We start from the raw sequence: 22,146 nt of genomic DNA on the forward strand, positions 1-22,146 counted from the left end.
AGTAACGAGGCAACTCACATGGCAAGTGCGGGGATCCGGTTAAACTGAAGTAGCAGAGGAGTTTCACTAGGATGATGTCAAAACTGAAGGAAGAGAGAACAAATCTGTAGTGGAAGAAGTCAGCCTATTTTGGGCTTTCAGCCAGAGATGCTCCACTGCCTGGGGGAAGGATGGGAGGAAGTAGATACAGGCACCTCCTGCTTAACACTCTTTCACTTAGCGCTATTTCTCTATAACGCTCATTTGAAATTGACACCCGATTTAACTTAGTGCTCAGCGAGTTTCACTATAGCACTCGCGGTCGCCATTTTGGGTCATTAAAAACAATTGCAGTAGCTATCTTGGGTCGTCATATACTTTTGGTTTTGCTTAACATTCCTTTCACTTAACACTCAGTTTTTCAGGAACCAGTTAAGAGCACTGGGCAGGGGCTGCCTGTATTGGTAGAAGCCAGGGTTGGTGGTGAGCTGAGCAGACCTCACAAGAGAATAAGAATAAGAGCTCAAGGAATAGGAAGAACCAACCACCATAGCTCTGCAAGAAAGGGAAGAATGGGCATGTCCCCTTTTTATCTGATTACTCTCAAGTAAACACTACTCTCTAGTGTCCCCTCCCCTGCTTCTGGTCATTGTTACCGACTTCCTCTAAACTGGTTCTGTTTCTGCTATGTTTCTTCTGAGATAAGAGGGCCAGAACTACACACACAGGTAAAGGTTGATCACTGATTTACACGCTGGCCTTATAACATTCTCAATCTTCTTCTCTAACTCATTTTTTCTAGCCCCCCAACATTTTCCTTACTGCTGTGCACTGGGCAGGGGTTCTCACTGACATCTTTGGGGTCCTGCTCTACATGGTTCAATTTATTTAGAACCCTGCAACGCACAGGAGTCATTCAATGAGCCTCTTCCAAAACTTACTACCTCATGTTTCCCAGCAATGAATTTCAGCTGCCTCTATGTTCCCTATCCACCTGGCTTGGTTATGGTTAGTTCCCCTCTGATATTTCCAAGATTCTGAACTTGGACTCATTTCTGGTTAGTCAAGAGTAATCCCCAACTACTTACTTCTTTCTCCCTTTTCCAGAATGTTAGTAGTTCCATTAAACCTCACCATCTTTGGGTGCACCATGTTGTTAATCTGCCAGTTGAAAACAGCCCATTTAACCCTATGCTGTTTTCCATCAAATTCCCTGCCTAACACACACTATACAAAGTGCTGTTTGTGTAATGGAGCCTCCTCAGTATGCCAGCCAGCCACAGTGTGCCTCAGTGTGGGTGCTCTGCAGTGCACACCCCGGGGTGCCTTCTCCCCTGTCTCCGTGTTTGTCCCAGCGCATGCTATTTTGGTGTGCTTTGCACCATGTTTTTTTCTGGGGGGTTTTTCTTTGCTATTTGGAAATCCCAGGGGCAAATTTTGCCCCTGCACTGCAAATTAGCAGAGCTGCACACAGTTCAATGTGCAAAATATATGCACAGTTTAATGTGCAACACGTGCACTTTGTGCCACGACAAACTGCACGTGCCTGCATGTGTAGACTCAGACGTTAAATCTAAAAGCCATTCATGCCAGAGTGTTGAGGAAGGTCAAATCCAGACTCACTCTTCCCAGTTCTGGCTTAATGCCAAGACAACCCCTCTTTTCTCCTCCAAACTTTGCTGAAGTTTGGCTCTAGATTTTGATCCTAACTTCACAACTGGTGTCCATCTCTGCTTAAACTTACTTCTGGGATCTGAACTCTAGTCCCAGATGTAAATGTAAGCCTTTGATTTACCAAACTACTTGCCACTCTTTTGTACACTAGAAAGTAAAGCAACTGACAGTGTCCCAAAGAGAATGAGTAAGGCTGAGGAGCTGGTTGTAGGAAGATTACTGGGAAACCCAAGTAGTTTAGAAAGTCATTTCTGGGAGCAGAGGTCATGGAGATTTGCCTTTTTTAACAAGTGATTAAAGCAATCTGCAACTGAAAAGCTAGTCCTGAAATCCACTGAACTGTGAGCTTTCAGCACACTGAAGAAGGAAAACTGGCAAAAATAACATTAAAACTGGTCTCTAATGATCATGTAAAACTTTTAGGGTTGAACATCCTGCACTTGTAAAAGCAAAAGGTCTAGATCTGGCGTGCAGGTGCCAGGGGTAATTACTTCCAGTTACTTACTGAGAAACACTTAAGATGTTTTGACTGCAAAGTGTAAAATACTCTGCCAGAAAAGCCTGAGACTAAAGAGGCAGAGAATGAGAGAGGCAGTGTGAAAGCAAAAAAAAGAAGAAAAAAAAAGAAATGAAGGAATGAATGAAGAAAGAAGACAACAACAACAACCAAAAGAAGAAAACATGAACCAAATTTAAATGCCCTTTCCCTTTGGGAAGCAACTTCTCCTAACCCAGTGATATTGGGACTGACACTAAAGGCCGACCCTGTAGGTGGCTGAAATCCGAGGGAGTCTAGCCATCAACTTCAGCAGGTGTTGGCTCAGGATGAAAGGAGGTGACCAGACATACCATTTGCCTGCTCATGGGACATTTGAGTCTCCAGCTGGTTGGTTGTTCTTGAAATAAATAGAAACCTGGAAAATCATATACACTGTTGATCTACACTACGACTGCAAGCCCTGGCACTTCCCTTTCCTTTCCTTTCATGCTGCACCATCTGCAACATCTTGCCTTTCTACTGGATTTGATAGTGGTGAATACTAAGATGCAGGAGGGAACAGGACCCTCCTTCTGACCTAGTTCACTCCATGTTAGCATGTATCAGATGTATAACTCTGTGGTCACAAAGAGAAAAGCTGAAGAACTTTTTTGAACTTCTGAAAACTTTTATTTGGCTTCATTGCAACAAGTTGGGACTGAGTCATCTTTCATCCTAAGCCCAAGGGCTGCCTTAAGGGTTTTGGGGGTCATGGACATAGTGTTGATTGGGGGCCTCTAAGCATTAATCAAGGAAAGTGGTGCTCGCTTCTACCCTGGGGGCCTTCAAAAGGAGCCTAGATAATCACCTACCCAGGGTCATTTGACCCCAGCTTTCTTTCCTGCCCATGGCAGGGAGTTGGACTTGATGATCTGCTCAGGTCCCTTCCGACCCTACCAACTATGAAACTATGAAACTATATGACAGTCATCACAATGGTTGTGCTTGAGTGCCCAAGTCCTGCATTATCCCATGCCCAGTGGGCCCATGACTTGTGATGGCACTGCTAAGTCTACTTCTTACATTCTGCACCCTGAAACTCCCTCTGTGCACATACTCAAACTCCTTTATTACCGCCACAGTCAGAGACTCTTACTTTGCCTGATGCTTCTGTTAATTTTCTTGTGGTCCTTTCCATAGGCCCTCTGGCAAAGCATCTTTCTTCCTCTCTTCTGCCCCCTTCCTGAGGGATCAGTTGACTCAAATGTGACAGCTTCCCAGCTGAGTGGCTTGCATGACTCCTGGTTCCGAAGCCCAGTGAGGTCAATCAGAACCATTCCATTGATTTCAATGGGCTTTCAAAAATCAGATCTCTGTTCCCGCTGCCCTCTCCATCCCCTTTGTGAGCAGTAATTAGGAGCGATCTTCTGTGAATCAGCCATAAGGAGACACACAGACTCACGTGTTACATGAGGGAGCTGCCTTACCCAGGTGGCTGAGGGCTTCTTTATCCCATGGCCAGGTGGCGGCACCAGCCAGCTCCTCCCGTACTGAACTGGCAAAGTAGACATTGAGGAAGTGTGTGCTGTTCAACTGCAGCGCCTCCTTCAGCTCCTTCACACTCATGTAGGCCCTGCAGGGACAGGGGTTGGGAGACAGTCAGCAAAAGTATCAATGCAGCAGGAAGGAATAGACCGGTGCAGGGCAACATCATAGGAAACATGCATGAATAACAATAATAGCAGCAGACCTAGAGAACCCATTACAAGCTTTCTGTGAGGGCCAACAAACAGTAGGAAAGTCTGAGAAAGTTTGGATAATTCTATGGAGATTTCCCACAAGATTGTGAACTCCTTCCCTTAAAGCTGTGTCACAGCATATTTGTTGAAGGGTTTGGGCAGGCTGCAATTAAACAAATATAAATCATTCTTGTTAACTATCATAGTTCCATAGTTTAAAGTGGACTTCGGCTCCTAGAGTAGGCATGTACATTTGGACAATGGGGAAAAGGAAACCCAAAAGATGAGTGAAAAGAGAAGGGAGAGAAATGGAAAGAGAAATAAATGAGTGGCTCCAGGGGACAGAGAACAGGGAAAGACTGCCTCAGAGAAGGGAAAGGGAAGGGGCTATAACATAGAGAAAAGAGAAGGGGGACACTAGAGATAGAAAAGGGGATTGCTCTAAAAAAAGTGAGGAGGAAAGGTAGTAATATGCTAGCTTATTTTAGGAGTCACCTCAAGTCTCCTTAGAAGGCCAGAATCCCCTTGAAACAAGCATGGAGGAAAATTCTTGCTTTTTCTCTCTCCCTCCATTCTTACCACATTTACCTTCTTCAGTGACAAACCCTCCCTGCTGTCCTGCCGTAGGACTTTTATACATGTGCTCCATGTCCCCAGTGTGCTAGCTTTCTGAGCATCCACCCAAGCAATGGAGGCTGAAGGACAGAGCCGTTCAAATGGCACAGGCAAGTACAAAATAGAGCCTGCTGGGGCGGACAAGCTGCCTGCCAGCTGGCCAAAGAGTGAATACAATGAAGGTGAGAATTCTGCAGAAGCCTCTTTGTCATTCATTGCAGGGAGACTGCAAAACCACTAAGCCCATCTCTGGAGGATTGAGGTGACAATAGGATCAGGCATGGCATTCACAGTCACACCAACTTAGGTACGACTCATAATGGCTGTCAGGCCTCATGCTGGCCTGTTCTAGGAATGATGCCAAGCTGCACCACTCCACCAGGATCTTCTCAGAGGACTCATTTTTCAGGAAGGCTCAAAGCCTTCTAGAGCATCTGCCCCACAAAGAGATCATGCTTGTCCCTCTGCACCTGGCCAACTTTTCTGGTTAGTTCAGAGTGGACCTCACCATGATTCCACCAGCTTCCCAATCTCCTTTACAACAGGCAACAAAAGGGCACGAAGGCAGCAGCAATGCCTGACCCCTACAGGGAGAAGCTAGATTGGAGAGGGGGTTATGCTGTCAACCCTCTTCCTGGCCAACTGTGCCGGGGCTAGATGCAAGGTTACTCTTATTGGGAATCTTATCACCACCTTCTGAAGTATCTGGCCAAACTACAAACTGGACACTAAGTGAGTTAAGCAGAGCCTGTTGGCTTAGAAACTGTATTTAAAGGCCTGTTTTGGGAGGAATTGGCTTATAGGTATAGATATATGCATTATAAGGGTTCAAGATGAGCAGCAGGGGTTAACTGATTTGTAAGAGCGTGGGCTTCACACACATTGTTCCATACAGCCCTGGAAGCAGGCAGGCTGTCCAGCACAACAAGGCCAACAGATGGACACAGCCTGAGAATTGAGGGGGGGCATGCCATAACACAAGATCACAGCCTTCAAGGCCAACAAGTTGTCTAACACAACAAGGACACACAGCCTGGGAACCAACGAAGTATGTACCATACTGTCCCATAACATGAGATAAATGACACCAACTACAAGGCCCCAGAGCAGAGGGGTGCCTGAGTCCTGGTTTTGGGGGAACAGCCCAAATTAGGAAAAGGCCCAGAAGGCTACGTGGACATGTGCCCGCAGAGAGACACCCAACCAGAGATAGCCATGGATGAAGAGTCATCAGGAGTCATCAAGGGGGAAGGAGAATACAAAAGCAGAGACTTGAGAATAACAAAGAGTCCCTCCCTGTTCCTTCTCATCCCGCACCTGGGTTCCTCCTCCTTCTCCTCCCCGAGAGGGGTTCCCACTCCCATCTCTGTCCCCCAGGAAGGGTCCCCAAGGCCACCGTGGACCGAGGGCATACCAGTAGCCCGTCTCATCCACCCCACTGGAGAGGAGCTGTGGGCCTTGGCATCCCACCTCCAGACTGCTGACACCTAAGAGAAAGAGCCTCAGAGTGCAGCCTGTATCTTAACCAGATGTACTTTAACTCTGATGACAGCCCTAGGATTGGTAGATATAGGATTGTTTGTATTGTTGCTTTTTTGTTATCACTCTGTATCAATAAATCCACCTATTATCAACTAGCAGGTGCTGTGGTCAGTCTGAGGGTTGTGCTCACCCAGAACAAAGATATAAGGGCTGGGTCCAAATCCAGTGCCAGCAGGGCCCTGCTGGGCTCTTAATAAGATAATAAACCAAACCTAGGGAAACATGAACTTAGCAATGGTGGCACAGGCTCCACAGAACTGGGAGAGCACCAAGAGCTCCCCCACATGGCTCTGTCTATGCTGCTCAGGCCCTAACCCCTCACAGAGGAGAAGAGTCTGAAGCACTGGTGATAAGCAGGGAGGCAGAGAAGTGCAAGAGCCAAAGTCTCACCTCTTGCTGTGCCCTAAATAGAAAAGGCAAGGTAAGCTGTGACTCTGGAAAGAGCTCTGCCAAGGACCATTTTATAGGGAAGGACACATGCCAAAGCTGCTGGGAGCCTTTCCTCGACATTTTACAACCAGTCCAGGGAGTAAACAGCTGCACTGAGTGGAAGAACATTGGATGGGAAGGAGAAAGGGAAGTAGGGAAGTACCTAAGATGTCCATTTTTGAAGACTCTTTAGATAAGCAAGGGCCTTTGGGGTATAATTTGGGAAGAGAAAGAAGGGCCATGGCTATCCCAAAATGAATAGGATAGCTCCAGCACTCATGTCTGGGTCCATTCACCACAGCCTACAAGACAATTCAAAGTCTCTCACAATGTCTACAGGGAAGGTTAAGGCAGAAACTACTAGCTAGGGGACTTAGCTCTACCCCTTTCTTTGTGTGGAACTCAGTGTTTGCTCTGGGACAAATCTTTCACCCACCTCTCTGTATGCTGGTTTTTCCATCTTCATGAGCCAGATGCCAACATATGTACCCATGCTGACTGGTACTTTAATCTACAAATAGTGCCAATGAAGTAAGATTAGTGAAGTGAGATGTTCCCCAGCATGAATGAGGAGTCAGGACCTACTGTATAATAATGATGAGCCCTTGTTAAGTGCTGCAGGGTTTTCAGGTGTAAGACAGTTCTATGAATGCCAGGAACCCATTCTTATTGTGTACCACAGCTCTTACTGTTAATGTGTTCATAAACCCTGATGGTCCAGGAAATACTGTGAGGAGTTAGTCTCTGCTCATAGCAGGGACTCTCAAAGTATACTGGGCCTGATCAATGGAGATTTCCATTGACTCCAAAAAGGTCTTTGATCCTTAGAAAGGTCTAATGACTTGCAGCAACAGATTTCTGACAAACTATCACACAAATGTATAATACTAAAGAACAAATATGCAGAATAATGCTGGCACCACAATTGATGGTGAAAATGTTCCTTCGTATCTTCTTTTAGAGGCAACTGGTAGAGCTGTGTGAAACTTTGGTCCCTGATTCAATTTGGTAGAAATTTGGCCCAATTTGGTGGCTGAATCTCTGAATCCAAATCAAATCAGAGGACCCTTTAATCTCTCTGAATTGAATTGGAACCATCCGAATTGCTTTGGAGAGATTCAGCGATCCAGACACAGCCACAGCTTTAAATGTTTTTTCTACATACCGCGAGGTAGCAGGCGGCTCATGAATGCTGCGATGCTGGGGCGCATGGAGTGCCCCACAGAAGCGTGGGGGGCTCCCCAGTGTGCTTGGTAGCAGATCTGGAAGTGGACCAGAAGTACGTCTGGTTCACTTCCGGGTTCACCGCCAAGCACATGGAGGGTCCCCCCATGCTCCCCAAGTGCCCCAGCATCACAGCGTTCACAAGCCGTGCTGGTACCTTGAGGTATGTAGAAAAAACATTTAAAGCTGTGTCTATGTCTGAATCGCTGATTCTCCAAATCAACATCAAAACTTCAGATTTGGATTCGACCAAATCGAATCAGGGACAGTGATCCGAATCAATGCACACCCCTAGCAACTGGCTACTTGCAAGTTACATGGGAGGGAGATATTGTGAGGGCAATGCAACCACTTTTCTATGCTGAGTTAAACACCAGGAGAGCTTTTTTCCTCGTCAATTAAAACCTTTTTTAATTGGATCTGAAATAGTCTGGATTTTCAAAAGCAACTAGTAATTTTAGGTGCCTCCATTTTGGGGCTTTCCAAATTGAGACACCTTAGAGTGCCCTGATTTTTAGGAAGCAGCAAAGTATCTTTCCACTGAAGTGTCTCAGGCTGGGCTCCCAAAAGCTAGCCACCCCAAATCATGCCTCACTTTTGAAAATCTCAGCTTGGTGGTCTTCAAGGGTGGGGATAAGAGTGTCCCATTTCTTACACAGTTCCCACCAGCTCCCATGGGCAAGCTGCATTCACAGAAAACACTTCCCTCACCATTTAAATAACAAAGACCAAGAGCTCCCAACTAGAAGCAACAATGTTAGGACAACTCAACCAATCTATGTGGTCTTGCCCAGACACACACCACATTGACACCACCTTGTCAACCCAACCAAAATGGGAGAGGAGTAGATAGAGGGATAAGAAAATAGACCTGTTGGACATTTTTGTGGCAGGACTTGGAAGAAACAGAAGCAAAAAAAAAAAACTTAATAGAAATAGAGGGAGGAAAGCTCCCTCATGCACAAGAGCTGCTCGGGGGACAAAGACTTTAAAAATAATGTTGATTCCTAACCTATGATATCTTGGAAAAACAGCCCCAAACCCTCACGAGCCGTCCAAATTCTGGGAGCTGACGTCAGTCATGTTCAGAGGGATATTCCTGCCGCCTCTCTTCTGGAGACATGATGTTTTTCTGGCTGTCGCCTGCTGTTCCCTTGACACTAGCAACATTTTTTCTCCCCGTAATTATAAATAACTATAATTTCCTCCATTGAGAGACTCCTACAGTTCAGGGCCATGTCGGGGGTGAACAACTAATAACACAGAGACACTGAAATGGCTTAGAGGAAGGATCTCTGACTTCGCCCACAGTGGCATGGAAAGCACAAACATCCTCCTGGCTAGCCTCCCCAAAGATACTAGGGAGACCAAAACAATTTTGGAATGGACCACTCTCCCATTTCTCTCAACCCCCATCTCCCACTGGCATCTATGAGCAGGGGACTGCCATCTCTGCTTGTCACTTACCAGTCTCAGCTGCCAATGTCATGCTGTCCCTCTTCCTTGGTGGTTCCATTATTTTCTGTTGATGGATGGTGCATCAGCTCCCCCCAACCCATGGCCCTCAAACTGGTTAAACTGCAGCTCTCCCTAACTCTGAACAGTTTCCCACCTCTTCTGAACTGGGGGATTCCAAGCTGAATAACAATGACGGCAGGCAGAGTGCCATGAGCTGACACACAAACTCATGGAGTGCCAGACAAACATATAAAGGCATAGCTTTTTGCTGAGTAGCAAAAAGAACAAGAGCACAGAGGACAAAGGGGAGAGTCACCCAGGTTTTTCCAAATTAAGCAAAACAAATTCTTCTTCTTTATGGGGCACAAGATACTGGTACATGTCAGCTGAGCTCCTCTTCCCATGACTCCACTGCAGTGCCATTGACATCAGCAGGGCTCTGTTCAAATCACTGGCCCCAGTGACATGAACAGAGCCCTGCTGCTTGTTGCCAGATGAGGATCTGATCCAACATTAGGGCAATATGTGAAAGCATCAGGAGAATGTCCATTTTTAAGAGAAGTTATGGGAATGGTTACAGGCATGGAAACTGTGCCTGAGTATTAGTGTGCTTATGACACAGAAGGAGACCTGAGGTCTTACCATTGCAGCAGCAGTAATGTCACAGTTTCCATGCTGCATCAGTGCAGGATGACACTGCACTGATATGCTATCTTCACATGGGATTTTCATGTCATCAGGAAAACTCAAGGTTGGCAGGACTTCTAACCTTATCCAAGGTAACATCTACATTGAGGATGGTGCCAGAGGGAAACTTACTGACACATACGGAGCTTCAGCTGCCACAGCCAGGACAGGAAATGGGAAAAGCCACAAAGTCTGAAGAACATGAGATCCACTCACCCTGGGATCCCTTGCATAGTACTGGAACAGGAATATCCTCCCTACTCTTCCCCCGGCTATGCCATGCATTAACTGAATGCCACTGCACCAGCAATGTCCTCATAAGCTATTAAGGCTGGAGCACTTCATTTGTGCTGGGCCAAGGATTGAAGCAAACAGCTCCACGGAGGACAGAAGACCACTACCTACAGGGCCAGGGCCAGGGCCAGGGCCAGGGCCAGGGCCAGGGTTGTCAATATTTTCATCAGATTAGGTCAGACTGGTAGTCCCTTCCTGCATACAGTGGAGAAAAGCATTGGTTATGCACAGCAGGAAAAGGAAGGAAGTACTGCACTGCATTGGTCAGGGCAGGTTTCACATACTGGATTATGCAACTCTGACTCAGGCCTTTGCCTGGATTGGGGCAGGATAGGGAGGAGAGCAGGTAGGTTTAACTGACAAGCATATGGTGGGAAGGCTTGGGCCCCTGCCTATGGTGTAGACACAAAAATGTCTATTACCAACAAGAGGAGATCAGCAGCATGTTGAATGGAGACCAAGGCCAGCATGTATCCCATGCAGTGCTATAAATCAAGCTGAATTCTCTGGGTATTGCTAAGGATGCAGTGTGTAACTCCACAGGAATTCCACTGCAATTCAAAAATAGGAGGCTTTTCCCTGCAGACAATTCAGTGGGAATGTGGGAGTGGGATTGGGGGGAAGCTCTCCAAGTGCCCTCAATGGACAGCTAAGAAATACTTGAGAGCTAGCCAGTTCCAGACTGACTGCACAAGCCAGTGAAGTCATTGGATATCCTGGCTATCCTTTTATATCCCTTACCATGTTTCACTATGCAAGGAAAGACCTCTTTTCCACTCCCAGCAAGTGGGGGAAGGCTCTCCATTTCCCAAACCTCAGCTGATGGAGAAGGCATCTCCAAGCAGGGCTTTCCAGGAAGAAGAGAGAAATCACCAGTGGCACTTATAGCTAGGCAGGTGTCCCAACAGAACATATACAACAGGTAAAGTACTTGGCCAGAGGTAAAGTAGAGCAATTCATAGTGTTTCAGGTCCTTGATCTCTTAGATGGTGGCGCCTGGTGTGTGGTGGCCATCCATCCTTATATTGACACGCTAACCTCATACAAAGCAAGTGAGGCTTCCAGGAAGACATCCCTGAGATGCTTTCCAGCAAATGCATCATCATCCATGGAACCACTTGGAGGCACTCCAGCTCAGGGCTGAGCTGGCTCATGTTTAAATAAAAGCTCAGGTTCTTCTCTACCTGTCAAGGCCCCTCACATCCAGCTGCATTACAAATCCCTGAATTCAAAGCCCAGCCTGCAGGCCAAGGGTCATTACTATGCCATCCGTGTATCAATACCACAGTAACATCACAAGCCAGTCAAATTTGGATCATTGTCACTAAGCTGGACAGTGTCTAGTAATGTGGACAAATAGAACACATGCCAGAGAGGATAAGGGAAGCTTGAATAATAGCCAGACATTCCCTTAGGATGTAGAGAGCCACATAGCTCCTGTGCCAATGTCCGCTACAGGCTATGGGAGTCCTTCACTGACTTCAGTAGGTATGAATTGCATGGACCTGGGAAAGCACATATTCTAGCCACAGAAACTATGAGTCAATGGGCAATCATGAAATCAGATGCTACTGAAAGTATGGAGTAAAAATGTTTTTAAATATCTGAGCGATGGCTGGAGTTATAGCTCCAAGGGGCATCACAGGGTAAAAATGAGATGCACTGGCAAACAAGTGAAATGCCCAAGGCCCTGATTTTTCCTCCATGACAGGTGAGTGATTCCTACTGTTTGTAAAGGGAGTTCTTAGGAATTTAGGAACTGTGGGAAGTAAATCTGGCTTCGGAATTGGACATTCCCTCAGATGAAGAGTGAAGTCCATTGGCGTAACTGTGTGTAGAATTCCGGTACTAAAAAGGTGTTGTTCATTGTACGTCTGGGTTGAGAAGCACCAGCAAAACTGTGTGAAAACTCAACGCTAGAAATGCAGTGGGGTCATAGATCAGGATGGAGCTGCTACAGACCCCCAAGGCTGGCTTTGGATGTGGAGATTCCTTTAGTATTAAAGAGAGAAATACTATCATGAACTGTGTTCCCCGTAAAAACTGGAGAACAAACGCTGCTAATAAGGGGCCCACTATTCCTGGACATGATAGCCCACAGATTTCAACAAATCATCAGTGAACAACTGAGTTTTGGCCCCTGGCAACTCGTGACACTCTGGAGATGTCCCTGAGGACTGGAAGAGGGCTGATGTTATGCTCATCCCCAAGAAGGGCAGGAGGGAGGACCTGGGTAACTACAGACCAGTCAGCCTAACTTCCATCCTAGGGAAAATCCTAGAAAAGTTCATCAAGGAGTCTATCCGCGATAAGCTTGCAGAAGGTAAGATTTTGAATGACAGCCAGCATGGCTTCATCATGGGCGGGTCTTGTCTTACCAACCTCATCTCCTTCTATGACCAGGTAACTCACCACATGGACACAAGAGAGCAGGTTGACATTGTATACCTAGACTTTCAAAAGGCCTTTGATCTAGTATCCCATGATGTCTTCATGAGAAAATTGGAGGATTGTGGACTTAACTCTGAGACAGTCAGGAGGGTGAGAAGCTGGCTGCAGGATAGGACCCAGAGTCTCGTAGTGAACAGATCTGTGTCATCCTGGCGAGAAGTGGGCAGCGGTGTCCCACACAAGTCGGTGTTTGGTCCAGTACTTTTCAACATCTTTATTAATGATTTGGGTGTGGGGGTGAAGAGTTCACTCGCCAAGTTCGCAGACAACACCAAGTTATGGGGAAGCGTGGTCACGCTTGACAATAGGCTACAGTTCCAGGAGGACCTAAACAGGCTAGCAAGTTGGGCATATCAGAACCTGATGAAGTTCAACGTCGAGAAATGTCAAGTGCTCTACCTCAGGACAAGCAACCCCAACACACCTACAGGCTTGGTGCCACCAAACTAACTAGCACTATGAATAAAAGGGACCTGGGGGTCCCTTTTAATAATAGACCACATTATTATTTAATAATAATAGACCACAGTATGAATATGAGCTGGCAGTGCAATGCTGTAGCCAGTAGGGCAAATAATACTCTGGTGTGCATCAACTGATGCATCTTCAGCAAAGCCAAGGAGGTGATTCTTCCACTCTAATTCAGCAGTGGTGAGACCAGAGCTGGAGTACTGTGTCCAGTTCTGGGCATCACATTTTAACAAGGATGTGGAAACCTTGAGACACTCCAGAGAAGAGCCACCCATATGATCAGAGTCTTACACAGCAAGCCATATGAGGAAAAGCTGAGGGATCTGGGAGTCTTCAGCCTGAAGAAAAGAAGGATGAGGGGGGACCGGGTAGCAGCTCACTGCTACTCTAGGGGGGTACATCAAGGGCTTGGTGAACAACTGTTCACCAGGGCACCCGAGTGGAAAACCAGGAGTAAGGGCCACAAACTCCTGGAAGATCGATTCAGGCTCAACATTAGGAAAAACTTCTTCACGGTCAGGGTGTCCAGACTGTGGAAAAAGCTCCCTCCAGAAGTGGCACAATCACCTACCCTAAAAATCTTCAATAGGAGACTAGACAGTCACCTTGCAGGGGTCACCTGACCCCCAGTTATCTTTCCTGTTTGGTGCAGGGGGCTGGACCCGATGAACTTCCAAAGTCCCTTCCAGCCTTACAATCTATGAATCTATGAACATATGAGAGGAAATATTATTTTAGCCTTGGTTCTGGCAAATAGCAAGGACATAATAGAAAAGTTGGTCATAGAAAATTAACTTGGATCAAGTGATCATGAGCTCATTTGATTTAATTTAAATGGGTAAACTTTGAGACATTTGAGGAAGTAGTTAATGAAGTTGACTGGACTAAAGAGCTCAGGGATTTGAATGTGAGGAAGGCTTGAAATTTCTTTGGGTAAAGGTGCAAAAACTTTTAGGAATTTGCATCTGAAGCAGGCAGAAAAATATTGCAGGGGAAGGGCTCCAGACCTAACTGGATAAATAATTACATCTATAAGGATATTAGGAGTAGGCAGTGAAACTACAAAGAATGGAAAAGGGGATTCATCAGCAAAGAAAGCTATGTCATGGAGGTCAGTAAGTGCAGAGAGAAAGTGAGAATTGCCAGAAGTCAAGCTGTGTTAGTCCTTGAAAAGGACATTAAAACAAATTGCAAAAGGTTCTTTAAAAATGTGCATAAAAAGAGAACAAAGAAAAATATTGGGCCACGAGGTAATAAGGATAGATTCTAGATTAAAGATAATTGAAGAATGGATCAACAATTAAATGAAAATGTTGTCTGTTTTCATTAAGGATGCTGGTGTATAAAATAAGGCAAAGACAGGATGGTAAACAGGAATAAGGATGTGGAACTGGAAATTAAGCTTTTGACTGAAGTGCTCAAATCAGGGGGATCAAGATAATGTTCACCACATAAATCTGGAAGGACTGACATATGAAAAGACAGGTGTAGTAACACAGCCTTTAATTAATATATCAAATCAAAAGAGGACATATAGGCAATAGCAAATATTGTATGTATATTTAGAATAGGGAAGAATTGATCCAGATAATTACAGGACCATTAGTTTGACTTCAATAATATGCAAAGTTTTAGAACAGATTTTGAAGAAAAAAAAAAGACGTGGAGGTAAAAAAAAAAAAAAGGGACATAATAGAAAGCTGAGTTTATTAGAAGTGGACCATGTATGGGAATTGTAGTAGGTCGATTGGACATCACTAGAGAATTTGATATTCTGCCACCTGGGAAATTATATGTAGTGAGTGGCTATATTTTCATCATACAATCTGTGATTACTAGGGCTGTGCAAAATGGGCCCTATTTGATCTGGATTCAGATTTGGCCCGAATCGGGGACAGTGATTTGATTTGTTGATTTGGATCACTGTCCCTGATTAGATTCAGCGGAATCCAAATCTGAAGATTCGAAGTGGATTCAGTGAATCAATGATTCGGACACAGGCACAGCTTTAAAAGTGTTTTTTTTGCGTACCTTGAGGTAGCAGGCACAGCTCATGATAGCTGCGGTGTTGGGGAGGATGCTCAGCGGCAAACCTGGAAGTGAACCGGAAGTACTTCTGGTCCACTTCTGGGTCTGCCAGGGAGCGCACTGGGGGGCCCTCCCATACCCCCCCTGGCTCAGCGATCAGCCACAGGGGGACCCTGGGTGCCCCCCCAACCCAGGAGGCACCAGTCACTGAGCTGGGGGGGAGGGTGCGGTGGGGCAACCCTGCGCACTCCCCGGCGGACTTGGAAGTGGACCAGAAGTGCTTCTGGTCCACTTCTGGGTCTGCTGCCGAGCGCACTGGGGAGCCCCCCGTGATCCTGTGGGATGGTCCATGCACCTCAGCATCACAGCATTCAGAGCCCCTGCTTCCTAGAGGTATGTAGAAAAAACATTTAACTCTGTGTCTATGTCCGAATCGCTGAATCTGTCCAAATCTCTCTGAATTGAGTCAGAGGTTTCCAATTCGATTCATAGAGATTAAAGGGTCCTCTGATACGATTCGGATTCGGAGATTTGGCCACCAAATCGGGCCGAATCTCTGCCGAAACAAATCAAGGGCTGAAGCTTCACACAGCCCTAGTGATTACCCTTCAGGGTAAACTAAGCCTACAACTAATCAATGAAATCTACTGAATTCCAGTTTCTGTGGACTTGGACAAAAAGATACCACTTACGCTATCTTTCTTTCAGAGTGCTACAGCTAAATGTCAAGTCTTTTTAGCTGCAAAGCACTCAGTTTAAAACACAGCCTCTCCCAACACAATGCCCATCTTCTACTTGCAAGAAACCTAGGTTCATTCCTTTATTTCTATTCAGTTCATGAACTCTGGTTCTGACCTTGAAAACTACAAGTTTCATGAAAACTATGGCCGAGCCACATATGCATCATCCAGCTTAGTTTACTGGAGAAACTTCAATCCATATCCACTACTGAGACATCATAAGGATTATTCATTTTAAAATGGCTAACATCTATGAACCCCCATGAATTCAATCTTCCCATGAAACCTAATCTCTAGTTTGGGCTGATGGTTCCAAGTATAAATTAACAGGTAGTGTTTTAGTGTTTTGACAATGTCCCCCCTTATGTCTGGACACTTCAGTAGGTTATCAGTAGAATGATATACCTTTATCAGAAATACTAAGCAAACCAACTCAGGCATAACCAAACAAGGGGAAGAGAAGTAACGTACGTGTGGCACAGGCAATAATTCATCTTGTCCGTTGGGGAATATTTCCAATGCAAGCATTAGGGATTTAGACTCCTGCACCTCAGCATACAGTCACCATCCCCAAGAATTCTCCCCCTGAACTACAGGAGACAATAGTTTCCAATTAATGCCTGTGGCACTGTCAGTATTTTACAAAAGCTCTGCATAAAGAAAAGCCAACACTAGTGGATCCTAGAGAACACAATAGCCAAGAACTGGCAGAAAACTAGTTTGATGGGTAAAAAGCAAAGCAAAGATCACTATTTATCAGCCTGCTTGTCCCTAGTATCTTAAACTAACACAAACACCTGAAGTGAATGATCCTATCAAGAATTACATGGGTGGCAAAACAATTTTTGAGTGATGATCTGGCAGGTTTTCAGCCAAATTGAAGTAGGACCAAGCGCTAGCACTCACTCCATATACTGAAAATGGATATGAAGAGAATAAGAAAAAACAGGGCTTGTTTATCTTGATCTTACAGCAGTAGATGATACCATCTTGCATACCGCTCTGGTGCATAAAATGTCCAGAGCTCTTCCTAGATGGGTTATGGCAACTGAGCTGATGCTCCGTGTCTTGGAAATTGTCTCCTGTAGTTCACAACATATACTTCTTCAAGTAGTTCTGGGCCAAAAAAACAGCATCTGGAGATTTCAAAAGAATGAAATCCTGTATGACTTGATCATTTAATGTACATAACCTTCTGAAGACCACTCCCAGACAATGCATACTGATATCTGCTTGGCTTCAAGGAACTGTAACATCTGAGAGACTGAAGAGACCCTGAGCAGTGATATGACTGCTTTAGGTGATAACTGCAAGAAACAGAAACTGAGGTCAAGTACACCAAAGACAGCAACAACAAGTATCTAATGATGCCATGCTCAGAGCCAACTTGAGCTTAACACCATTTGAATAGTCAGGTTAATGTCACATGATCCAAAGCCAGTCCATCTAGGGGGTCACCCTAGATTGGTGGTTTCCAATGTTTTTCATTTGCGGACCCCTAAAAAATTTCAAATGGAGATGCAAACTCATTTGAATTGTAGGTGTGGGTATTCACATACTTTTGATTGACCATAGACATTTTTTGCAGACCTCTTAGACATAGTCTACAGACCCCCAGGGGACCGCAGACCACAAGTTGAAAACCACTGCCCTAGATTATCACACTTACAAAGCCCACATCACTGTAGTAGCTGCAAAGATTGAAAACAGATACCGCCTCCTGAACAAACTGACAGAATCCACCCAGAGAGCTTGTATGCAAACACTGCATAATTCAGGAATTTGTCTCTGATACTCAGTTGGTGAATACTATGACAGTTAAACAGTTTGGTTAAACTCTGACCATGCCACACTAACAGACGTACAGCTTAGCCATCCTAGGAAATTCCTCACAGGCACACGTAAGCCAACAAAACTGGTATTGTTATCAGTCCTACCCAAGCCCCTCCAAACTACCATCTGGCATCAGAATGCAGCCAACAAATTGGGTCACAAAGACTGGACAAATGCCACGTGTCAAAGTTCAAGGACATGGGATCCACCCATATCCATCCACCCTTGATCCATCCATCTGCTGACTGCCGAGCAGAATTCCTGTCATGACACTTCTGCCTGCTCTTCAGCCAGTTTGGGACATCACCAGTTCACTGTGACAGAAAAAAATGGGTTGAGAACCCCTTCCACTGCCAGCAACTTGCCCCTCATCATGTGAGACTGCATAAATGGCTTTCTGCTTTGGGCTCCCAAGACCATCCGTGCAACTGATTAAGCAGGATCAGATCTGGTGTGGTCTGCTGTGTCAAAACTGATTAGCTTGAGGCAGCAAGACAGCTCACTATGCACCTGTAATGCCATGGAGTATGTCACACAACATACTAGATGGCTCCTCTTCTTGCACTAAACTCCTTAGAGTAGTGGTTCTCAACCTTTTGGACTCAAGACACCCGTCTCTGGACTTGAGGCGTGCCTCCATAACTTTTGTGAATTGAGTGGCACCCAGTTTCAAAAACTAATGTGTTACAGTGCTTACCTCCTGTGCAGAGGATGAGCAGTAGGGGTGGGGAATGGTCAGGCAGGGACAGGCCTGAGCCTGGCTTATCTGCTTATCTCTTCACACCTCACTTATCTCCTTGCACATTGTAGGACCCTTCAATGGATCTGGCAGCATCCCAATGTGCCCCAATGCCCTGGCTGAGAATCACTTCCCTAGAGATCTTCAAAACCTGCACACCAATGTCTCAGAGGCCACTGACTGCCTCAAGATCATTTACCTGGGTTTTTTTAGTGATTTAAATCCTTATTTTCTTATATTACCCAAAGACAATTACTGTGATAATGGAAAAAAGTATCCAACTTGCAGGAATTGAAATTAGTACAGAGATGTAAAAGGGGTAATCGATGCATTCATGAACAGGGACCTATTTAATTTGTGGTTTTGCGGATTTCACAGAAACCATAAAATCCAGGATTGTCCACAAAATCTGCAAATTCAAAAATAGCATGCAAAAAATGTAATATAAATAAAGTGCTGGCTCCCTGGTGGGAGCCAGCAGTCCTTGCTGCTGGGAGGAGAAGGTGCTGGCTAGGGCTGTGCGAGGTTTCAGACTGTATTTTGGATCCAGAGAAGCTTTGGACGCTTCGGCATCTGAAGCAGCATGTCTGGATCAAAGCGCTGGCTTCATTAGGCTTTCTGAAGCAGTTCGGAACTTCGGAAGTGCTTCGGAGCCGCTTCGGAGATCTGGCCATAGGGTATAATGGGGAATCAATGAAATATCTATAACTTTGTTGTGTTTTGTCTGATTTGGATGAAATTTGCAGGGGTGGTAGCCTCTGATGAGCGCATGACACCCCAGTGCAGGGGTTCAGGGGGAACTTCACCCCAAATTCTTGAAAGAAAACTTGTGTCATGTCTATGTGTTACAACACAAGGGCGTGAAAACTGCAGGGGTGGCAGCCCCTAGTGAGGCCACAAAGCCTGACAAGTTTCAAGGAGATAAGTGCAGGGGTTTGAGGGGAACTGCACCTCAAGATGCGGACAAGCAAAACTCGTGCTATGGGTGACACTGTGTGTTAAGGTGCAGCGGGGTGAAAGCTGCAGGGATGGTGGCCCCTGCTGAGGCCACGATGCCTGCCAGCTGTTGAGGAGATTGGTGCAGGGCTTTTGGGTTCTGGGGCCCTGCACCCCTAGCTGCTGACAGGAAAAACTTGTGACATGGGTGCTTGTGCAACTGTGTCTGTCTTGGGGGTGGGGAAACTACTGCAGGCTTGGCTGCTAAGCTACTGTTACCAGTTACCAATCAATCATGATTCACTCAGGGACCTGCTCAATACACAGTTGCTAGCTAATGTAACCAGTTAATTAGCAACAATTAACAGCTACAAAACCACAGACTAAGGAGAGGAAAGAATCAATACAGGCAATCAACTGCCCCTAGACAGAGACAGTCAGTCCCACAAGCACCCATGGCACGAGTTTTGCCTGTCAGCAACTAGAGGTGCAGGGCCCCAGAACCCAGAAGTCCTGCACCTATCTCCTTGACAGCTGGCAGGCTACATGCCTGCAGCAGGGGCCACCATCCCTGCAGCTTTCACCCTGCTGCACCTTAACACACAGTGTCACCCACGTCACGAGTTCTGCTTGTCCGCAACTTGAGGTCCTCTTCCCTCCAAATCCCTGCACTGATCTTCTTGAAACTTGACAGACTTTGTGGCCTCACCAGGGGCTACCACTCCTGCAGTTTTCACCCCCCTGTGATGTAACACATAGAAGTGACATGAGTTTTGCTTTCAAGAATTTGGGGTGCAGTTCCCCCCAAACCCCTGCACCTATCTTCTTGAAACTTGGCAGACTTTGAGGCCTCACCAGGAGCTACTACCCTACAGTTTTCACCCCCCTGTAATGTAATACATACACGTGACATGAGTTTTGCTTTCAAGAAATTGTGGTACAGTTTCCACCAAACCCTTGCACTGATCCTCTTGAAACTCAGCAAAATTCATGCTCTCAGTAGGGGCTACCACCTCTGAAAGTTTCATCCAAATCAAACAACAAAGTTATAGATCTTTCATTGATTTCCCATTATATCCTATGGTCAGATCTCCAAGGCGGCTCCGAAGCTTCAGAGCTGCTTCAGCCAGATCAAAGCAGGAACCTGGTCCGGAGCTCCAGATCAGATCCCTGGCACCCAAAGCAGCCGGCTCTGAAGCTGGATCGAATAGCTGCCTGCTCGCACAAGCCTAGTGCTGGCTGGCAAGCAGTGGCTGCACCAAGGGCAGCAGACAAGATGGCAGCGGTCCCCTCCTCCCCCTGCTGGAGCTTCTCTGCCAGTCAACGCTGATAGGGTGGGGCGGCACAAAGGGCAACCAGCAATCAAGATAGCAGCTGCCCCCACACCCCACAGGCCTGTGCGGTGTGGCTGGGTACAGTGCAAGCCGCAGGGAGTGGGGCCAAGCTCTCCCGCTTGCCCCCTCTGATGGGGCTTGCAGCTCCCAGTGCCCAGGGCAGGGCCAAAGCCAGAGCTGCCAGGGTGCAGCTCGGACCTGCCCACCCTGGGAGCAATTCCCATGGCCCATCCCATCCCGCCCAGGGTCAGAGCCGGGAGCCCTACGCCCCTAGGCAATGGCTCCAGCCACCTTCTCCCGGCCCCCGTATGGACACTGTCACCCTGCCACTCCCCAACAATGGGTCATTCCCCACTCATGCCAGTTAACAGGGATTTGAACTTAAAAACAGGTGCAAATTAGTAAAAGCTAAATGACTAAAAAAATCAGGGAATTTATCAGTGAAAACTTGTAAAAACTGAGAATGCAGAACACTACACATGCTCTAAAGAAAGAACAATAAAGCTGGAGGCTACATAATAACCTTCCCCAAAGGGAAGTTCTTCCCTGACCCCAACAGCCAGTGGCTGAATTTTGAAACTGGAATATTTTGATCTCTTTCAAGGACTGCTTATGTTTTTAAATAATTTACATTAAAACTCTGAATATTCTTGCTTTAACTATTCAGATGCCTTATGCATGGGGCTGGGTTGGGTGGGTGCCTTTTAGTATGGTTCTGCTTACACATGAATATTCACCTTTTTCAGTCAGACAAGCAGATCCTTACGTGATTTAAGCCCTATTTTCCCAGGCATAAGGATGGTGGCTCACAAATGTGTTTTCCATAGAAATAAGTAAAAGCAACTGCAGAAGAAGCCTTTCTACTTCTTGTCAGTGTGGGGAAGAGGACAATTGTCACTATGGGCAGTTCAAGACCAGAAAATCCAGATACACCGTTCACAGTTGGGAGCTTCCAGCAGTGTATACAGCTGTCTGAGGGAGGAAGAGAATAAGCCAGCTGGATCTGATTAGCATCAAGCCTCTAGAATAGACTGTTCCAGGCTGCACCCTGTACCGTGATAAGCAACCTTGTGTACATGTGCACACACGCACACCCCACAGACAGATGTTCTGATCTTCTGTTCCAAAGTCCATTGTTGGCAACAGCTACGCATCACCTATGAATAAAGTTTTTTTTCCCTGCTTTTCATATTACATTCTGCAGTCACTGATACTCCTCTCACAGGATGCTAAACCATCCTCAACAATCAGTCCCAGGTCCTTGGGTTTCTGGCCATTGCCACGGGCAGGGAAATTCCTTCTATTTGTTCAGCAAAACAATGAGACAATTTGTAAGTCATTGCTCAATGCAGCCCCACCTCTAGACTGGATACTCTGCTAATTAACTTCCTCTAGTTCATTTCCTCCTTTACCTGCCAGCACTTTGAACATTATACAAACTTAGCTTAGTGGAGCTGAATATTATATGTATCAGATGTGAATCAGATGCTTGGAT

At 46.0% G+C, this 22,146-nt stretch overlaps 1 protein-coding gene across 1 annotated transcript in view; it reads right to left on the reverse strand.

Moving 5' to 3' along the window:
• PAPPA2 (pappalysin 2) overlaps positions 1–22,146 on the reverse strand; it is a gene marked incomplete at its 5' end in the record, with an annotated part of 184,615 nt that overhangs the window by 122,413 nt on the left and 40,056 nt on the right. The window contains one exon of the mRNA XM_019528350.1: positions 3,619–3,764. Coding sequence (XP_019383895.1) covers positions 3,619–3,764 — 146 coding nt within the window. The remainder of the gene's footprint in view (positions 1–3,618; positions 3,765–22,146) is intronic.

The sequence above is a fragment of the Gavialis gangeticus genome, unplaced genomic scaffold (genome assembly GCF_001723915.1).
Source record: "Gavialis gangeticus isolate Ggan-Ray unplaced genomic scaffold, GavGan_comp1, whole genome shotgun sequence".
Classification (NCBI taxonomy): domain Eukaryota; kingdom Metazoa; phylum Chordata; order Crocodylia; family Gavialidae; genus Gavialis; species Gavialis gangeticus.